This window comes from Pseudomyrmex gracilis, unplaced genomic scaffold (assembly GCF_002006095.1).
Source record: "Pseudomyrmex gracilis isolate BER0280 unplaced genomic scaffold, ASM200609v1 scaffold_174, whole genome shotgun sequence".
NCBI classification, from domain to species: Eukaryota; Metazoa; Arthropoda; class Insecta; order Hymenoptera; family Formicidae; genus Pseudomyrmex; species Pseudomyrmex gracilis.
In genome coordinates this window covers 237,999-256,780 of record NW_018020758.1, presented here as the reverse complement: position 1 = coordinate 256,780, position 18,782 = coordinate 237,999, and the positions used below count along the sequence as shown (strand labels likewise).

The following is an 18,782-nucleotide window of genomic DNA, read 5'->3' as shown; positions in this document are numbered from 1 at the left end:
AATCCCCATCTTCCAATTAAAGTTACGAATCTCCTTGAATTCTTTTTGCGTCTGAACTTTCCGCCTTTAGTCGATAGAAGACACCGGCGCTGAATGCAGCTGCGTTCCCAATTTGTCCACACGGTGTTCGTATACAAAGACATCGTCTTTCGAGAAACCTCGTGGGAACCGTTTTGACATCGAGCCTTTCCGATATAGACACGATATTATCGTACGTGTGTCCGTGTGAGTGAGCGAGCGAGCGAACTCGATCGCCGGTGTCGATCCTCGGAAAATTCAACTTTACGGGGTGTCTGGAGACGCTTGAGAGGCAACATTATGCGCTTCTCGACGATATTGAAAATATTTTAAGAAATCTGTCACATCAAAAAATTCACCGTCGCGATAAAGTCGCGCGGATTTAAAACAACATTGGTTGGGAATTATTTGGGATAAAACTGGTTTTTCGTGAGATTATCATGAACAAACAAAAGTAAATTTTTCGATTACATTTTGACAATCCGCTTATGTTTCTTATTCGTCATTTGTTTTTTTCAATCGATTATCAATCGAAGTGATTCTCTGTGAAACTCAAAGAATCTAGCAAGAAACTACGCGTACTGATGAGTTTTACTTTGAACGAATTTTAATTCATCAGTCTATCTCTTATTGCTCATTAAATGTGAAGAACAAAAATAGACGCTCTAAAGCGTCTGTGAACGGCGAAGACGAAATGAGGCGGTGCTAGATGGTAGAATTACAATAAATTCTTTGTACATAAAATCGCTCACGTACTGAAGAAGACAAAAAACGAACTGGAAAGAGAGAGAAAGAGAATATTTCCCCAAATTTAGGCGCTCAATTCGCAGGTGTAGAAGATACTGCCTTATTGTCTTGTGCGTTCATTTCAAGTTTCCCGCAGGAAAGATCCCTCGCGAAATAAATCCGCCATCGGAACAGCTGCTACTACGTATCGAGTCATTCTGCGGGTACGACACAAATTCCTTTTTCCCCTGAGTATAGCGCCGTTTGAGGAGAATCCCGGGTAAATAGAGTGCCACTGACCGTCGTGGAAGACCCGCACATTTCGTGAAGTCAGAGCTGGGTTGGCGACGTTTTCGATCCCGACTCGCTTCTCACCCGAACGATAATCGTCGCTTCTCAGAATTTTTACGCGTGAGATTCTCTTCTTCTTCTTCTTCTTCTTCTTCTTCTTCTTCTTCTTCACGGATCATGAATTTCTTCCATACGGTATTACATTCGAAAGCGGTTTAGCTTATTTATTATACAGACCACGCCACGTTACTTTCTGTTAACGTATGTGAGTACACGATACGAGGAGTCTACGGGACAAAAGGAAACGAACTTCAAATCTGTGAAATTACATATTATATTTCGGCCTTTGTGAATTTTAATGAATTATTTTGAAGGATGTATATATAGATATATACAGAAACTCTTTGCAAAGAAGATTAGGGATCCGGAATTCTGGTGGATGGTTTCGTCAGGAGAGATAAAACGATTCTGTTTACGTGGACAAAGTGTTTACGTGTATACACGCAACCAATTACCTACTGTCTTTGTTGCCGCGCTTGACACGTTGTTCCACCTTTTGTCGTTACATAAATAACAGTAATCCCAGTCCTCTCTACAACCGGATTGTGCCGCATACTTGCGCTTATTGGAACTGTTTACAGTAAAGACCTTCGAATGCGGTAAACGCACGTTTAGCGCGCCGTGTATATATACACGCGTATACAACACGTCCCGGAGGTATCTCGCGGAATCTTGCGAACGAGATTCACGCGGTGGCTGGCGAAACATTTCCCCGGGAGGTAGATAGGTATCAAAGAATTCCTCACGACTGAGTAACGCTCGATTCAAGGAGGAACGAAGGGAAGAGAGGCATATCGTCGACGTTGGCGCGCACAAACTGTGAGCGTCGTCCAACAAAATGTTGCAGCGCCAACACTGTGCTACGTACATGTGTGCGTGTATGTGTGTTACACGCTGGAAGATATTGCAGCACCTTCGCGTGCCGCACAGGGGACGTCAAGACGCGGATTCCGCGGCGGTTCCTCTCCTTCTCGCTCTTCCTCGCAACGAGGCATTTTCCAGACGATGGACGTCAAACGAATCCCGGGCTGCGTGAATGCGTTTGATCTCGCTGGTTTCTGACGGCGAACAACTTGCCGTTACCCGGTCCCTGTCGAATGTTTTTGTTTTCCGGTATTCCGGCTTCTCTCTCTCCCTCCGTCTATTACTTTTCTGCTCTACATTTTATTTTCCTACCTTAGTTTATTTTCTTGTGCTCTCGGAAAAGCGGAGATAATTATTATTATTGAAAGCTTTGTGCCGATAGTAATGAATTGAATTTGCTACATTTATATAATTTTGAGATATCTTCACAGAATAAAAATATCTTTAAATAATTCTATATTTTCCTGACCGGGGGGATAGAGAAGATTTTAGTTAGCTTCTATACATACGTATATCTTCTCGTGGAAACTATCTTGTTATAGCTGTATAAATAAGTGTGATGAGAAATAATGATTAAATGACTTAAATCAGTATTATAACGTGACGAACATTGAATAAACAAGTTATTGTAAGTGATAAATGTTCTTGAATGAATAAACAAATATTTAAATAAGACCGAGTGTTTTACATAAAGTATTCAATGAGAGACGCGATTTTTGCATGTATAATAAACACATCAAAGTAAGGGTAAAACACTTTTTTAAATCATAAATTAAATCTTTAATGGTATACTTTAATTATATAGTTAATTTGCTCTGTATGTGTGTTATGAAGTTACTCTGGTGAGCGTAATCCCATAGCTTCGTATTCTTATCTTCTTGACGAATTCTCGCGTCACATAGGATAGGCGTAATTGCTACACGCTTTCTTGCGCACGGGCAAGACGTAGCAAAAGTATCTTCTCCGAAGGAGGCAGGTATCAAACAACCCCCTACTGCCGGAATCGTCGTCGGCATTGCGCTCGCGCAGGTTCGAGCGCGCGTGTCCGTGTTCATCGTGCGGTATATACGCGTTGTGGAGCAGTAGCACCGGCACCACCATCAGCACCACCAGCCAGCATTCAGCAGCAGTAGCCGCGACGTGGCTGAAGCGGCTTTCGGAATGTCGTGCTAAGTTCGTCGCGGCGTGTCGTGTCGATCATCGTCGACCGACTGGTCCACGTTGCATTTGACGTGCTTCGCGGGTGCTTCGCGTTTTATTTCAGCCAAATAAAACGAGAAAAAAAATTATCGGAACTTACATAGTGAGACGAACTTGGAAGTTTTTGTTGAGCTGGGACGACATCGAGATTTATTTCCGACTTCTCTTCTTGAGTTCTAGCAGATGCGCGATCTTCGATCCGCCTTGATCCGACAACGGACCTAGTTTGTAAGTTCGCGCGTGATTAGTTGAGACAAGCTGGAGCACGAGGTTTTGTTTAGTTCGTTCTTGTCCCCTAGAAGGATCCTCGTTTCGAGAGCAGACAGAAGTTTGGGGTTGGTTCGTTGTTTGAATATGGTTTCGCATTACACGTCGGACACGTCGTGATTGTATAAAGAAAATTAGGGAAGCTAACGACGAAGAGAGTTGACGGGTCACGTGACTTTGAAGTTTTCTCGACGGGTGTTCAGCTCTGAATTTCGTAACATTGATTGCGCGCGCTCGTATGTGACATGCTAATGCCGCGTATTATTAACGGTGATTCTACTGTCTCGTTGGCGCGGAAATAACAATTGTTAATTATTAGTTCTTGTAGTATTAACATGTTGTTTAAAAAGTGAAAACATATTCATTAGCTTTTTTTTCGCACTTTGTGATATAAAAACTTATCAAATCAAATTGGTTATCTTAGAAGTAATATAAAGTTTATTTTTTTGAAATTCGATATTTAAAGCATTGCATTATAATTCATGTAAAACAAGTTTCTGTAACGTCTTCGATATCATGCTGCGCTCTAGATGTTATATCTTTTAAAAACAGCGTTTATACTCGAAAAATAGAAACCTTTACTATTACTTGAACAAAATTTAAGTTTTTGTAATATCGCTTCCAGAATATTTCATCAATTTTTTCGCAATTTTTCTAACGTCGTTTGCTCCGGTTTGACTCAATGTTGATTTTCCGATATTATCATTTCGCGAGTTTTTCTCTTTGCGGGATTACAAAAAAAACATTTAAAAAACGCTCTAAGCTATCGTATTTTTGCAATAACGCGAGCTCGATGCTCGCAATTCTTACGTCTTACGCGATAAGACAAACGCACGTCCTCTTTTTTTCGACTCGAGCATGAATTCATACGAAATCCGGCAGCGAGCAGGTCGTTCGACAGATTTATGACGTACATTGACGATCGTTTGTTCGGCGACCGCGTATCCCGGAAGTATAATATTTCCGAATCGATCGTACGTCGCCGATCAGAAGCTGCGAATAATCGCGTTGTCACCGGCGTGTACCGTACGCATGATTACATCGATAAATCTTTGCCGCTTGATATCGCGGCAAAGCCGCGATATTCTCTCTCATTCAGAGGAGAGATGCGCGGAAGAGAAAATTTTAAATATTTTTCCTCCAAAGCAGAAAATATTTTAGAAAATTTTAGCATCAAGTTTTTATAGTGAGACAAGAAAGATTAACTTTTTTTTGATTGTCAAATATCATATTTATAACACTTGCGATAATTTACTTCAATATAAATAGATAGAATCTTTTTTTATCTTTTAATTAATTTTTCTCCCTGCATTTAATTTCTTTGTACTTAAAAGAATTAAAACAAAAATTTGATTTGTTTCTTACCAATAGATCAGATTTTTTCAATTTTCAACAAAAGATTTGAAAATCTGAAAATACTGGAGAAAGAATATTCTCAAAATATATTTGCTCGGCACTAAGATCTATCAAATGCCGAAAACAAATCGCGCGTATCCTTCAAAGTTATTTACATTACTCGTTCACTCTCGATCTCGTTCGCAAACATAATTGAAAAATACCAGGGGTCGGGGAAAGAAGGGTGCGAGATAACGCACGAGTGCCTCATCGACAATCTATTGCAGCATTCGTTGGAAACAACAGTGATTTTCTGCGCGATTTTCGTAATTCGAAAGCAAGGACAGTCGCGCAAAAGTGCAGTGAGATAAATGGTTCGTGGACATTCGGGCATCGCATTGGTATAACACCGTCGTCGATTCATCGATAGCTGCGGCGCGGTCGAAGGTGACACCGAAGATCGTTGACGATATGTCCTCGGAAATCCACGGACTTTCGTGAAAAAGTACGTATTATCTCTCTCACTCAGTAGACACACATACACACACACACACACACACATACACGTACATGCAAGAAGGTTAACGTATCGGCGATTTGAAGCTGCGACCGGAAAGAGTTACCGGGCCAATCCGATCGTGTAATTCGAAAGTGCCTATTTATTAAATCAAGTCGCGCGTGATGGAGCACCATTGTCGTTACTACTGCATTCCACTCGTTCAATTATTACCTTCCGGCTGTGTTTGTCACAGTTATATGTTTAATGGAAATGTCACGATTAAACAACGCGTAACACCTTTCCTCTTGTTTCGCGCGTTACGAATTCACGAGATTTATGCATTGCGCGTATTTAACATAATTTATTATTTACACGTCGACTTTGTTTATGACGTCATTCTATTATCGCGCTGCACACAACTGTCACCAAATCGGAATGATCAGTTCGATGCTTGACCAGAAAAATTGAACGGACTTGAATGACGTAAGTTTGTCTGTCATTCTTTTGAAAGGATTCGTTAGCTAACACTTTGAGAGTATGTCGACGTAACATAACCGATCTTTTCATTCCATTCCTCATTCTTTCTCTTTCTGTCGTTCTCTCTCTCTCTCTCTCTCTCTCTCTCTCTCTCGCTTTCTCTTGATACCACTTCGACTCACCCTCGATGACTTCAAACGGTTTCCCGAGTGTGCTCGAGCCGAAGTGCTCTTACAGTTACAAAGATATGTTGTCGATCGGCTATTGTATTCATGCATTTGTCTGGTTTCACAAAAAAAAAAAAAAAAAAATACATTTCGAACAATGGGTTATAGTACAAACAACGCGCATTTTTGTAACAGAAATGATTTTTTAGTCGCATCTCAATGAACATTTTGTTTTACATCTCGAAAAATAAATTATTCGAGAAATTAATTTTTCCAATTAAAAGCATACGTCACTTGCCACTATCTTACTGTACTGCTTTTGCGCTTGATATCCCCTAACTCGCGAGTACGGATTGTCACGTATAATACAATTCTGTATTCGTCTGACTTGCACAAAACACGCCCGCGGTTGTTGAGTTTCTGTAATCTCAAGATCCTGTTTGTCGCGGTGTACACAAACCCCGTTAGTAACCGCAACTTTCCTCGTTAAGAAATGCTGATCTGAATGAGCTCATTCTTACAGTCGTTTCCCCGTATTCGGGAGAAACTCTTGCGACGGAGTTTCATCTTCTCTTTCGAGCTTCTTTTTTTTTCTTCTTTTTTTGCACTATGGTTTTCTTATCGTTTTTCCGCCTTTCCCGTCTTCGCCGTCTTAACGCGGTCCGCCGCGCGCTCGGCGCTGGTAGTTAAAAACTTTTAATAATAGATAAATGAGCTGGGCCGCGATTGTCCTCGCGAACATTGTTCGAGGCGCGACTGAGTTCTCAATCATTTTTCTGGAAAAATAAAGAGGAAGATGTTAAATATAATTTCTCCGCGATGAAATCAGATGTTCCGTTTAATGAAATAAAAATTGTGTGACGTCTTAAAGAATATAATATAGACAAGATACAGTTGGCTTTATTTAAGAAAAAAGTGTAACTTTTGTTTTAAAGATTGTTAGAGAGATATACATTTTCTTTCAAAAGTTTATTTCAAAATTTATTAACTCTTGAGAAATCTGTAAAAGTCTTTCGAGATAAGATTGTTTGAAAAAAACAAAGGTGTGTTATAAGGATTTAAAATGATAAAAAAAGAAAATCACTATGTGCACAAAGATCTTAATTTTACTACTCGCGTTCTCTTTTACGCGCGCGCGCTGCGCAACAAATTAACATGGTGATAATTGCACATGTGACCGTGTGTGTGTACGCGAGAGTGCAGGATCGCGTGTCAGCAATTATCCGAGACACAAAACGATATACCGAGGATACGCGCCAGGTCGCTTTTCAACCCACTCACTTCCGGAATGCAATTACGGATGTTTTGCCGCGTTCTCCGCGCGGTGTGTTTGCGTTTGCGATTTGTCGTAGAATTTTGCATCGAGTCCTCGACGGAACGAAGAGAGATGCTGATCTCTCGAGGACATAGCAAGCAATTACACGTCTTTTGTCTGTATAATCAAAAATTTATGATCGGAAATTTATATCGACACTTCTGCGTTTGGTTTGGCGCGCGTTTGATATCACTAAAATTCGAACTACAATTCGAATGACTACGTCTAATTTTATACATATTATAATATTTAATATTTTACTCATTTTATAATATTTTATATATATATATTTCCGTGAAATTGCAAATATTTTTCAGACAAGTGTGTAAATGATTGTTAACGAGATGTTATTAATTATCTATATTACGTTACGCTTAAATCACGCGAATTAACGAGATTTATCGGTGATGGAGCTTTCTCTTTCTCTTTCTCTTTTTACACTCTCTTCTCTTCTTTTTCTCTCAACGTTATCGAAAGGTTTATTTTGTGCAGTAGCATTTATTGCGAGCAGTTCTCGATAGATGTTCATCGAACGACCAGACTTTTCTCACCTCGCAAACTTTCAATCGATTCGATATCGTTCTTTCGCTTCTTATACACCTAACGGCTGTATAAAAATACCGATGACACGACACACAATTGCACAAGTTTTGACAAGTTTTGCTTGACCCTAAAATCACTGACGTGAGAGGTTCATCTCAATTGAATATATCAATTATTTGCTCTATTTTCTCTCTTTCTTTCTCGTCTCACGGCGTGATATATACAAGAATATTCTATTCGTTTTTGTTTACGAGTAATTTAAAAAAGTTTGACGTCGATGTTTTTATATATGAATTGAGTTTGATCCAACATTTTCTGTTCTTTTGTTAAAAAGATTCCATGTAATTCTCAACAAAAGTTAGAATAGCGGATGTAAGCTATTCTTTTCCCTGTGTTTAATAGAAATTGTTATTTTGTTGTATATAGCATAGCAAATTGACGTTTGATATCTCGTTTATTTTGTTTTTCTTTGATTACGTTGCTAATCGCCAAATAAACAAGAAAAAAAGATACTTTAGTAGACCGAATTGGATATTGGCGATCGCCTGCGTCGTACAGCAAGAAGTCGTTCCAACATTTCTTCTGCCCCAGCTGTTTTTCTCACCCGTGTTTTTATGACGACGGATAATAAAAGTAATGTCTGTCGTAAAGAAAATAGAGATGTCGTCTTACATCGAATGTTACGGGCTCACCTTCATCAGACCTGTTTCTCGACTCATGATGGCAATTGTGTCGATGTTTTCGGGGCTGCGTGCGATATAATTATATAATTAATTCGTTACGTAAATTATTAGATTTTAATTATTTAGTATACATTTTAAAGTACAAAGTAGTAAGAAAAATAGAGACAATATCACTGTAAATAATCTGACAGAAAGGCACAGTCTTTGTTACTTCATGTATGATCTTATGAAAGAATAAATATCTCGATTAGTTTTTTATTTGTGTATTTTCTCTATATCTTGCATTTGACGTACATCTATATCTTGCATTTGACGTCGTAATTTATAATTTTATGACATAATGCATGATATTGTTACCTCTATTGTTATTATTTGTTATTATAATTATCACAAATGAGTTATTATAATCGAGAGTTATTTATGATAATATCACTAACCTTGATTCAATGTTTACTTAATAATAGTGTGTGCTATATTAGTGATACATATTCAAACTTTATGGAATAAATAGTAGAGAGCTATACCTACACGCATAAATATTAATAACTGTTTCTCATCTATAAATTGTAAAAAATTTATTTTTTCAAGCTTTAACAAGATATTAGACTAGATAACAGCTAAATCAAGTTAGTGTAGAAAAGATTATTACTCAAATTATTATTTCATGCCATGAAGATGTTAAATATGAAGTAAAAGGGACAACACATAAACTTCAGAAGAAAGATTTATGCGAAAAAAAAAACAACGGCGTATCATCATCCGAGAACAAATTAAAACACGTAACGTGTAATTCAAGTCGATAGGTTGATTTTACTACTTGCATTACGGATTTTTGCAAAAATTTAATTATACTTGATGTCTCTCGATTACTTGCGCGTTTCGGAAAAACAAGTCGGCTCGCGTCGTTCGATTTATGTTTATCGACGGCAGATCTGACAAATTCGCAGTGACCGCGCATCGTCACGCTGGCGCAATGGGATTGCGGACGCGTAGAACAGAGCAAGGATTAAGCGAAGGAGGATGCAGTAGTGACGGTCGTCGTGGCAGCGCGGCGGAAGCGCTGCGAGCGGCCGATTTCCCGGATTGGTCTGACGTTTAATGAACGTCGGCAGACGTTTTGATTTAGGAGACAGTTTCATTCCAAAGCGGGGCACAATAACCGCCAATTTGTAAATCGCCTCGTAAATCTCGACCGTCGCAACCGAGAGCGACGCAACGGCGCGACGTGTCGCGTCGCGGCAATTCCCGACTTGTACTACTAACTATCGACGGTTCAATTAGATTAAACTATCGACGCGCCGTTAAAAGAGATCGACTGTGAGTACGGCAACTATAAATATAATAGTATCGCAACAGCAACATAATTATTGTTGGCGCCGCAATATTGTATTGTACGCGACATGATACCAATTGGTAATTGGAACAGATTCTCTCTCTCTCTCTCTCTCTCTCTCTCTCTGCAAATTAGTTTAACAAATGTTGAAAGCACGTTACTTTATTATATATATATATGTTGAAATTGATTACGTTACTTTATTATATATATATATTGAGATTGATTAAATTAAAAGCAGTAATATAAAACAACATACAAGCTTTATATATCATTTTCTACAGTTTTAATAATAGCAATGTTAGGACACAAGTGTGCGTATAGAGAGAAAGAATACTACAAAATTTTTTAACTCAACTTGTTTGTCTTCCAACAAAACTAAGTTACGCGAAAACTTATGTGACTGTTAAACACACACGTTGCCTCATGTGACCGTTGACCCGTTAGACTTTAGAAACCTTTAGAACGCTCATTTTATCTTATGACAATCATACGATCATTGACCCTAGAAGGCTCATCTTAAAATACAAAGTAAATTTATTGTAATTAAAACAATGTGATGATTCTTACACTTAGTTTTAAAAGGATTAGAATACGAAAATTTCCAGATTAGTATACACCTCATAACTATTCAACGTTGAGCTTCTCGGTAGTCGTTTCTCGAGCAGTAAACATAGTGTGTATATGCTTTCGAAGTTTAGCACATGCACTAACTGAGGTCTTCACTGACTAACAAACTACGTGACTCATTTCGTGACATGATTTATATATACATATAAATATGTATACACAGTTATAGCGATAGAAAGTATAGAAAGGAAAAAGAAAGACTAGAAATTAAGAATAGAGTGGAATTAAAAATTATAGAAGTTTGCTTCATCACAACGTTGTTTTTTTAATTTAACAATTATATTTCATGTGATTCTTTATATTGCACTTATGATTGTTCAGTTTAGATATATAATACGATCATACTGTTGTATATTATTCCACACACTTTGAAATATATACAAATAGTTAACACAGCAACAAAAAATTGCTTGGGGCTGTTCATGCAAAACATTTTTCGACGAACCCGTCACGAACAAGTTTACGAGAAAAATAGATAAAGGAACATGGGCGTTACTGTAACGGTGTTACGTAACTGAGTTTGCTAATTACGGAGCGAGCGCGATAGTAGAAGTAAATTCAGGCTGTGGCGACGCAGGCCGTTTTACTCGAATATCAACGTGGCATCGTTATGGAAATCCCTGTTATATATCCGGTAAAACTCGTGATAACATTATGAATTGTGCATTACTCGCGTAATATTAGAAGACTCTTTGCACTTTAAATATCCGTATAATAGCTTGCAAAAACTTTTGTTGCAAACTTTATCAAGGAAACATCTAGCTCGCGTTGACAGCTTTATTTATATATACAGCATGTATATATATTAAATAATATATTAAATTCTGGAAAGAAGCGATAAAATATTTAATATAAATTTAGAGAAACATATATATATATATATACACACATATATAACAAATAATTAGCACAGATATATTTTCTTTCTCTCTCGATCTTTTTATTTTTAATTAGATGAAACGTAATATGAATGCGTTTCATACATACATTAATTCAAGGTTTATATAAATGTCGCGTATATTGACGCTGCTGAAGAGTATGTATACATATCAAATAAAAAGTTTGGCATGTGCGAATTAAATAAAGAGAACCTTTATATTGCACCTGGCATTTTCTTTGAATAACACTTGCATGTCTATATAATTCTGTCGCTCACATTCGGCGACGCGTCGAATGATTATTTGATTCGAATCATTTTCAGCAGTTGTGAGGTTTCGTTCTCGACTTGCCATTAATAATCATCGAGCGTGTGCCGATAATGAATACAAACTTGAACCACGTTACGCGGTTGCATCTTGTGTCGTGTGACGTGCTCGCGCATTTCAAGTCTGATAAGTCTGATTAACATTGAACGTTCGTTAATTACCGCATCCTCATATTACACTGACTTAGCCATGCGTTAATGGTTTCACGGCTGTGTGCATTTCTGACCAATCGCCATGTTACAACATTGCAATATGCATTTGATCATTATGCCAGATTGACATGTGCATACATTCTCTGCGTACGTGCATTATGCTAGATTTATATCGATGCCTTTAATGATAGAATAGAGTTATTTACCGAGGACAACTAATAACCTGTGCAATCTGTTTGCTAGCGAACAACAGCGATACATGTATAATGATTGCAAGAGAGAGAGAGAGAGAGAAAGAGAGAGAGAGATACTACGTTATTAATGATAAATACGTTTTATCATTTAACAATCGCTTTTTTCACACAAGTTTTTACTTCCACGCCTTTCTCGTTTTATTCCAATTTAGTGAAAAAAGTCAACTCTCTCTTTCTCTCTCTGTAAGATATGAGAATCTCGTAAAATCTTGGTCATTATTTCTTTTCTTATGACAGACCGTACTTTTTCTTGTTACAGATTACCTTTGGAACTTGAAGCGAATATCCGCGAGAAGAAAAATGGCGGACCGACAAAGAAGAAGTCGATACTTGACCATCAGTATACTGCATATTATCACAATAATGTGTCAAGGTAAGCGTTAGATTCAATTTTACAATATATGTGTATTAGTTTAATGTATTGGAATCTGTGAACGTGAGATATTTTCGGACGTGTGTGTATAAACGCGCATTTTCGGGCGCGCAAATGCACACAGTATACTTCTGTGTGATTCAATATAACGCGGATTTAAATCCGCCGTAAGGCATGAAAATGTTCCGATGCGTTTCTATGTTGTCATTGAATTTAATTTTCCGATTTACGATATTTACACGGTAACAAATATCACGAGGATATCTGTCGCGTATGTCTGTCTGTGTTGTGCGTTTCGATCTCGCGCTGCGTGACTATCGGAATGTAATATACGAATTTGTGTTATTTAAACGCATACAATTGTGAAACAGAAACAAAATTGATATTCTTTTCGATATTTTCGCCACACAGTTTACGCGGGATTTGAGATCTGTTACACGTTGAAACGTCACGAATTCGAGAAGATTTTACGAAACGTAATTCTCGCGAATTCTATTGTTCTCTATTCTTTTTTTGTCGTATCGCACTATTTCTGCAACGTCTTCGACGTTTTGATTCAGGTTGATTGTCTCGAACGGAAAGGTGAACGGGAAAACTATTGAGGAAAATTGTACGCTCTCTCAGAGCTAATGCACATTGCACATTTTCTCGATCAGCGTTAATCAATCTTTCGTTCGGCGTGCAATATCTCGCCGCTATCTTTAACGTTTTCTCGTTCAATGGGGAGGAGGAAAGTCTGAGGATATCTTCGAGAATCTACTTTTAGACGCTCGTAATTATCGTTAAATAATAAGCTAGCGTTTCCCACACCTTTCTCTAATAAGTTACAGTAAAGAGCTTGGGGATAAACTTTGTTTTGCTTCACTGGCTATTCTCTAAGTTTTAAACGATTTGACGCAACAGCATCTATACTTTGAATATAAAGCTCGACGTGAAAGAGTTGATAGCTAAAACTAAGAAAATTAGATCGTGAGATAAACAGAAAGAAAAAAAAAAAAGCTGAGAAATTGGAATAAAAATGAAAAATAGCAAAATTGTTTGCCTTTTGATTTTTTATGATAACAAAGAATGTATATGTACCTATTCTCCGATTGGGAAAAGCGTTGGATTAAAATTATGCGACACCGTGCACTCGAATGATCTACGGCGTTTGCCAGTTTCGTAATTACTAATTCCCGATCTCGCGATTTTAGAGGGTTTCCGCTGTTCCGCAATCGTATGATGCATTGCTCGGCGATGTTGCGCATCAACCTCTAGAGACGAATGTGACGTAATTTTTGCATACAATACCGCCATCTCCCCGTTCTTTGGTGCATTGCGACATTGCTGAGACTTCGCGCACAGTAATCGAAAAAAAAAAAAAAAAAAATAAGTTTGCTTACATGCCGTGCTGAGTTTTCATCGACGCGATTACAACTCACCTTACTTTTATTTAGAGTTGCGTAACTGGTTACATCACTTCGAGTTTTCCGCTCTAGACAGGCGTTTGTACTCGACACGTCAAGAGCATTTGCTAGCGAGTGTTTGTCGCGTATCGCACGGAGATACCTCGAAACAATTTTCTACCACAATAAATAATACCTTCCTTCTTACGCCTGCTTTCGCGTGTCGCAAAACAGTTTTGAGATGTAACATCAAGTTAAAGATGTGCAATAAATACAATTTCGAGAGACACGAGACAGACTCTTGGAATCTCTTGGTTTTACGGGGAAAGAGGAGTTACATCGCGCGCTTTGTTCGAGACTGGGTCGAGCAATGCGTGTGTAATTCGTCAGCAGCCGTCTATAGCAGCGAGCGCTGTATTACGTAATTTCGTATCGCTTTGAGACACTAATTTAAATACATATTAATACAACGCATGTATGCAATATCTGCGACGCGGGACACACAGAGCTGCCACACGAACGGCACGGACTTTGCAGCGCCGGCGTGAGAGCACGACTTTGCGTGCCAGCCAATCAACATGCCGGGCTATGCATACGAACGAACCCGTCGACGGCTCGCACACCGAATAAATTCGAATACGGCGAGCACTCGCGTTACGCGCAATAACGTCAGTTTAGCGGACGGCCCTGAATGGAGCAATGAGAGACTACGCGGAAGGGCGTGATGGTGCGCACGTTGCAATGCGGAATTTATCACGAAATACACCACTTACAATTAGAAGTGATATTACTGTTTTGCATTTTAGTCTCTTTATCTCTGACACGCGTAATTGTCTTTCGATCTTTAGCAACACAGATAAAATCAATGAAAAACCGTAAAAATCGCGAAAAGAATTTTGTGGAATAATTTTGAGATCATATCTCTCGCATGTAAGTACAAAATAATAACAATTTGAAAGATCACCGAGGTATTGTAGTACAGACATATATTTTGCAATAATCGCGCCCGGAAATAAAACTGCTAAAATTAAACAGTATCTCGAATTTGAAAATAGAGATCAAATATATAATCTGTGAGCACTTTTGACTTGTGACACTTTTCTGACAGTTCCGCGACTCTTCTTCAATAATTCATTCAAACACAATCTGTTAATAGCAGAATATTTTAGATCCAATGTTCTAACAAAAAGTTTCTATAATATATTCATTTGTACACGTCAAAAAAAAATGTCACATATATCATCTCACTATAATTTAATTTTGACACTATAGACTCAAATTTATCTTTTACGAGTTATTTTTATTTGTCTTCTCTTTGTAGGTAAAAATAGAATTTTAATTAAAATTGTTTATAATTAACATATCGCATTTTGTGCGCGCACAATAAACACTCGATAACGATCGTCAAGTTTCGTCAAGTTTTCACAGAGAATTCGCTGAAATTCGCTTGTCGTGTCGGAGTCAAATAAGGGCGTTTCCCGCGCCACTTGGTTTCTTTTGTCGTTGCGGCGAATGGAAAAACTTCTGGTATTCCCCGGCCGACAGTAAGATCGTAGATTCTTGATGCAGCCTTTCCACTAAGGAAAAAGAAATAGAGAAAAAAACGAAAGAAATCCCCTGGAAAAAGTGTCTTAGTCGTTGCGCGTCTTGGGGAGGGCGGAGAGGAACATAGTTGGGTTCCTCGCAATCGTTGCGTTAAAAACTTTCTTTTTTCCTCACTATGTTTCAGAGAGAGGAGACGCGCTCGTTCCTTTCTCGTGACCGACGCGTCGGCCGGTTGCAATGCAAAAACATATTTAAAATGTTATCTCGCGGCAGGCCGCAAGCCGCATTCAAAGTTAAGACATTAAATGTACATTAGTGCCATTATGTTGCGGCTGTACTCTCCACTTAACCCCCGGGCCACCGTATACATGTATATACGTACGTACATCCGCTCTCGATCTGCTCTCTTTCGTTCTCTCCATTTCGTAGTTCACGTATTAATGAAAATGTTTTTACACGAGCGACAAGTACGCGCAAGATGACTCAAAATTTGTGTATAATTTTCTGATTATTAAATATGTACTAAAGAACAAAAAACACGAACAACAAAATCTCAACTTTTCTTAACCGAATTTATATCTTCATTACCAGCGAGGCAAAATAAAATACAAGTTGAAGCTGTAAACTCTCTGTTTATTCTTCTCTATTAACGGTTATCTTTTATTCTCCACGCGACTTCAGTAGCACGTGTTTCACACACGCATGGAGAACAGAAAACGCTCGTTGACGTAAACGCGGAGAAACATGAAAGTCGTCGCTTTAAAAACTGCGGAAGCAGATGAGCATTGTCGACTGTTGCCGAGTGTTTTGTCGGAGTAAAAAAAAAAAAAGAGAGAAGCAAAAAATAGAACTGTTAGTACATTACGTATATACTTTTATCGTGCCATATTTCTGTCCGCACGTGTATCACTTCGTATGTGTCACACGACGGTCTCACATGACGGCAAAGTGCTATTGTTAAACTTTACAAAGCGTTATTTGTCCTCTTGCGTGATTGTTTCGCGTTGATGAAGCATTAAACAAACGTGATTTAGAGAAAAGAAAAAATATAATCGAAACGCGAGTTCGCTTGTTAAGTTCAATAAGCAGGCGATGCGTTTTTGAATTTTATATTTCGCGAATACGCAATTTTTTGTATTGATTTTATATTATAAATAATTTTCCAATCGCAATTTGAGAATTATCATTTGCAAAACGCAACTTGCAGTTCGCTCTTTAATCGTTCGATTCGGATAATGAATATGCGTCAAGGATTAGAGAATGGCAGCGAATGAGATAGAGCGGTTTTCGTACGCTAAACTTTCTTCCGCCCCGGCCACGTACTACAATCGTCCTTTCCACGATTGCAGACTGTTACTGTCGTTAACGAGCGAACGACTTTTTAGCGCAACGGAACGAGACTAGCAGGATCGAGAATAGCATAGGAATGTGCCGTACATACAAAGAAATAAACTGCTCTCTCGTACATCTGTCGATAAAGAACTTTGTCGCTTTGCACGTGGTGGCTCTTAAATTAGGCATAAGCTTGATCGTGGTTCGTTAGTGTGTTTCAATCGCAAAAACTGTATTAATGCATGTTCAACCGTGCTCATCTTAATAGAAGCCATTACTAAGATTAGCTCGTACATTTGCGAGAACAATTGCACGTACGTCTTACTTCTGTGAACTTTAATTATTTTGCCGCATAGATCCATCCGGAAGATCAAGTAGAAAAGAAGCGTGCATGTCAGACAAGTTTTGTTTCATGCAACTGTTGCAACTCTCTTTTTCTTTCTCTCTCTCTTTTTGCTCAACGTTTTTCTTCCACTGATGTTTTTGCGGAGAGTAATTTCTTTTTTTTCAAGTCGGAATTAATTAATGTACGTGTTCTTACACAAGAAAAACAATTTCTTAGATTGTACATTTTTATCTTTAATGCATGATACTAAATAACGTTATTTTACTCGTTGTTGCGTAAAATTGCGTCTACTTCTACGCACGAACATATCGCTCGTATTTAGTGCTGCAATCGTAATTTTGAGATTTTACTACGCGCTTTTACGCGTAATACACACATACAAATGCACGAATTTACGTATCAATCAATCTTAACACTCACTGTAAACCTCAATACGTATATATACGTATTCAAAGTGCGCGATATAGACGCTCCAGCATGATGTATCTCCTTACTTCGTATCTCGCTAGATGGAAACTGACTTTCATCTCGTATTCGAGGCGCGCTCGTTACACACGTGCGACTGTGTGCGCGTGTGTGTACGCGTCGAAGCCGGCAGGCCTGTGTAAACTCTCGATTCGATGAATACGACTTGGTGGTTTCTCGCGGATCGTTTAATGGCGTTTCCGTGCTTCCAAAAAGGGAAATATTAAATTTCAAGACGCGAAATTCTCCCGTGCGCTCCAAACGTATTCCGAGAGCGTCGGCGAAAAGACGTCGTGCGGTTTTTCGGCCTACTTTTTTTTTTTGGCGAAATCGATACAGATCGCGAGGAAACTCAAGTTTGTTCAATTTTTCTTCTTCTTCGATGACGTTAGAAATCAAACTCAAAAGATTGACATGACACGTTTTTAATAACTAAAAAAGCCGCAATCTTTTCTTGTTAAAATTTTTACTTTATTATCAAAACAAAACTCTCTGCCGAGATAGTAAAAGTTATGCAGGTGTTTCGGTTTTATGAGTGTGCATTGACGTGTGTGTATGTATACTTATGTACGTGTGTGTGTGTAAGAGAGGAAGAGCAAGCCAGAACTTGCTTGCGCGCTGCCGCAGTGGAGTATGCAGCAGTATCGTCCTGTGTTATACGGACTCGCTTCCAGCCTCGTCTTCCCCAACGTAACCGGGCTAACGCTATAAAAACGTCCGGCGGCGTTGCAGGTTACAGACGTGTTACATGCGCACCACACGGTCATTCATCTTCCTCTCGGCCGTGTTTCTGCTGCGGTATTCTCTTCGCTTCTTTACTTACGCGCGCGAATTTTGCGCCTTTTATCCAATGAAACTGCTACGGCTCACTCCCGAGCGAGCAATGATTTGATACATACCGTAAGTGTTGTGTCAGGTTTTAACTCTACGATAAACTTTTTTTATTGTAATTTTAAAGTTTTTACATTCTAATTAAAAACAAATTATCTGCACGAGATTATCACGTAAAACAGAAATGGAAGTTAATGCGATAATGGAAATTAATTAATAATGTCGCGTAACGTGCATATTATGCACGCACGAGAACATACACACGGACGTGTTCGCGGAAAATATTATTTGATACCAAGAGAGAAAGAAGAGAGTGCGAAGAAATTTCTTCTTTGAAGTTGCCGAGAGTTGAAAAATCACGACGGTTATCGTCGATTGCGGATGCTGGAAATGTCGGCGATGGTTGGGTGGGAAATCCTCCTCCCTTAATGCACGGGAGCATTAAGGCGTCTAATTTCGTCTTTCTGCTTTTCACCGTTGAAATGC

At 38.6% G+C, this 18,782-nt stretch overlaps 1 protein-coding gene across 4 annotated transcripts in view; it reads left to right on the top strand.

Moving 5' to 3' along the window:
* Positions 1 to 18,782, top strand: part of LOC109857807 (lachesin-like) — a 222,910-nt gene that overhangs the window by 27,585 nt on the left and 176,543 nt on the right. For 3 of the 4 annotated variants that reach the window (XM_020434516.1, XM_020434518.1, XM_020434515.1), the window contains one exon: positions 12,279 to 12,392. In XM_020434516.1, coding sequence (XP_020290105.1) covers positions 12,320 to 12,392 — 73 coding nt within the window. In that variant the 5' untranslated portion in view covers positions 12,279 to 12,319. Of the gene's footprint in view, positions 1 to 3,439; positions 3,495 to 4,988; positions 5,267 to 12,278; positions 12,393 to 18,782 lie in introns of those variants that run through there. The other variant, XM_020434517.1, reaches the window with a different exon arrangement.